This window comes from Physeter macrocephalus, chromosome 7, assembly GCF_002837175.3.
Source record: "Physeter macrocephalus isolate SW-GA chromosome 7, ASM283717v5, whole genome shotgun sequence".
Lineage (NCBI taxonomy): Eukaryota > Metazoa > Chordata > Mammalia > Artiodactyla > Physeteridae > Physeter > Physeter macrocephalus.
The window spans coordinates 28,780,665-28,783,678 of record NC_041220.1 but is presented as its reverse complement, the minus strand read 5'-3'; the positions used below and the strand labels follow the sequence as shown (position 1 = coordinate 28,783,678).

At 36.9% G+C, this 3,014-nt stretch overlaps 1 protein-coding gene across 1 annotated transcript in view; it reads left to right on the top strand.

Annotated features, from left to right (window-relative positions):
* TTC29 (tetratricopeptide repeat domain 29) overlaps nt 1-3,014 on the top strand; it is a 264,216-nt gene that overhangs the window by 165,263 nt on the left and 95,939 nt on the right. Inside the window, exon 11 of the mRNA XM_024126651.1 lies at nt 1,265-1,493. Coding sequence (XP_023982419.1) covers nt 1,265-1,493 — 229 coding nt within the window. The remainder of the gene's footprint in view (nt 1-1,264; nt 1,494-3,014) is intronic.

Here is a 3,014-nt window from a genome sequence, read left to right as displayed (position 1 = left end):
GCGCGTCCGGAGCCTGTGCTCCGCAACGGGAGAGGCCACAACAGTGAGAGGCCCGCGTACCGCAAAAAAAAAAAAAAAAAAAAAAGAGTGTGCATACATGTTTTTGTGCATGTGAGAGAGAGAAAGAAAGGAGAGGGGAGGAAAGGGAAGAGGATGGACTCCCCAGGGTTATAAATCAGTGAAGAAAGGAAGTTTTTCTTCCCTAGAGTCTTTACAAGTATAGCTTAATCCTAAAAATAATATCCCCTTTTGAGGAAGAGTTTGTAAGGAGGATTTTTAGAAGACTTGGGGAGATGGCAGAAGATAGTCTTTTCTCTGAGGCTCAATTTCATTATCTGTAAAATAAGAATAATATTTCCTCACAGGGTGACCTCTGAAAGCTAATGACATATACATATGAAGTATTTACCACTGTCCCTGACACGTCATAAGAGTTAGGTAAATGTTATTTATTTGTAGACAATAGCTTTTAGAAGGAGAGATGAGAATGAGAAAGAAGAAAGAAAGAAAGAGGGAGAAAGGAAGAGAGAGGGAGAGAGAGAGGGGAGGGAGAAAGGAAGGAAGGAAGGAAAGAAGGAAGGAAGGGAAGGGGAGGAAACCTTGAGTTTTTGCAAGTTAAAATGTTGCAAGGGACTTGGAGAAGATATAAACATTTAAATGATCTTTTGAGTTATGCTAGTGCTGTTGTCAAGATCATGTTATTTCAAAATCTTGTCTTCCACATTCTTAGTCAAGAATGACATGTGCATGTGGGAAAACACAAGTAATAACGGAAGAGCAGGAATATACATCCATTTTCACTCACCACTGATTAAATGGGTTGGCTAGAATGATCTCTTGCTGTGACTGAAAACAAAAGCTGGTTAAAAAGATTTCATTTGGTAAATTCAATGCAACAAGTAAGAAAATTCCATCCAAATCAATGTGAATCAGTTCACTCTTTCCCAAAATTCTTTTTTCTTCCTTATATTAGGAAGCAAAATGCTAATATTTGACCATTTTTAATCCAAAAAATTAAGTTTCATACAATTCAACCTGGTAGATACACCTTTCTTGGTGAATGAACTTCAAGATATTGCATGGTTAGTAATCACAACTTTTAAAAGGAAACTTATTCTAATAGAGGCCCCGCTTGCCATCTCTTTCTTCTTGAAGATGAACTGCTAAAACTGTTGAAGGATCAGTGTGGCACATGCCAAGGTGGGCAGAGATGTGGAATGGTAAATTAAAATTAAGAAAAAAATTATTTCTCTTACATTTTTAGGGATACTACAACAAAGCTTCTGAATACTTTCAGCAAGCTTTTGACACAACAGCAGAGCTAACGAACATACCTCTGATGGATGAGACAAAAGTTCATTATGGAATAGCAAAAGCTCATCAGATGATGCTGACCATTAATAGTTATATAGAATCTGCAGATCTCACCAGCCTTGACTACCTGCTGTCATGGAAGGAGAATAGAAGTGACATTGCACCTGATCCGACTATCGGTAAGGCCTTGGTTTATGAAAACAATTTAGATCTTTGTACCATTCTTAATGGCTAAGTCATTTTCATTGCAAAGGTTTATCCGACCATTGGCAATTTCATTTTTATTTATTCATTACTATGTGAATGTTGGATGCATTTTTGTGCTGTATCGTACCTTCAATGTTTAAGGGAGGCATACAATAGTGATAGATTTATTCAACTTGGTAAATCACCATTTTTTCAGTTATCTTAAATATTCAACAGTAGGTACTGATCAGTTGTAAGGAATATGAAATAGGTTTATGTTTTAAAAAATGTTCAGTGTTGTACCTTATGGACAAGAGCAAGTGTTCATAGATGCTAGTTAGTGTTATATTCTTACTTTTCTGATGATAGTAAGTTTTCCTATTTTTTTCTCAATTCAGGTGTGAATGTTAATTGAGAAAATATTTGATAGTAATTTCTCTTAATTCTACTTTTTTTTCCTACATACTTTTCTTGTGATAATTAGTCAAAATAGTCAATTAAAAACAAATAACTAGAGGGAGGATGTAAGGGTCAGTTTTATGTATCAACTTGACTGGGCTCTAGTCCCCAGTTAAGAATTTCATTCTTTTTTATGGCTGAGTAGTATTCCAGTGTGTGTGTGTGTGTGTGTGTGAATGGCACATCTTCTCTATCCATTAATCTGTTGATGGACACTTAGGTTGTTTCCATACCTTGGCAATTGTAAATAATACTAATATGAACATTGGGGTGCAAGCATGTTTTTGAAGTAGTGGAGGTTTTTTTTGTCTATATACTCAGGAGTGGAATTGCTGGGCATCTCCTATTTGGAACTCTTTTTTTTTTTTCCCCCTTAGGTCATTTAGATGAAACAATAATTTGTTTTGGTGTTTATTTCCTCCATAGAATAAATAGTAAATAATAGTAAATTTGGCACAAAGAAATTTTATTGGCTCTTTTACATCAGTAGAATACCACTTCACCACTGTCTGTCCTCTAGTTAGAAAATAAGGAAAGGTCTCGTTCCTAATAGATGCATAATAAGAGAAAGCAAGATGAAGTCTTCAGAAATAGAGGGCTTGTTGAATTTCAATGTGCTCAGTGCTCAAGAAATATTTATAGTTGACTATTAACTAACTACTTTCAGATAATACTTTGCTTATTCAGGATGTTGTCTTGTCATATATTTGGACATTTGTTCTGTAGTTTTGCGTTATCTTCCCTTGAGGCTCTTACTTTTTCTGCCCAGGAGCTAAAGCAGAGGAAGTATGATCCGTCTATTAGATTACTTGTTTTGATAAATGGTTTGGTGGAGAATACGTTGAGCTACTCACATTTTCAGATTTATCTGGGATAAACCCTAATCATCATAATGATAATCATGAAAAAAAAAAAAATACTCCTCGGGCTTCCCTGGTGGCGCAGTGGTTGAGAGTCCGCCTGCCGATGCAGGGGATACGGGTTCGTGCCCCGGTCCGGGAGGATCCCACATGCCGCGGAGCGGCTGGGCCCGTGAGCCATGGCCGCTGAGCCTG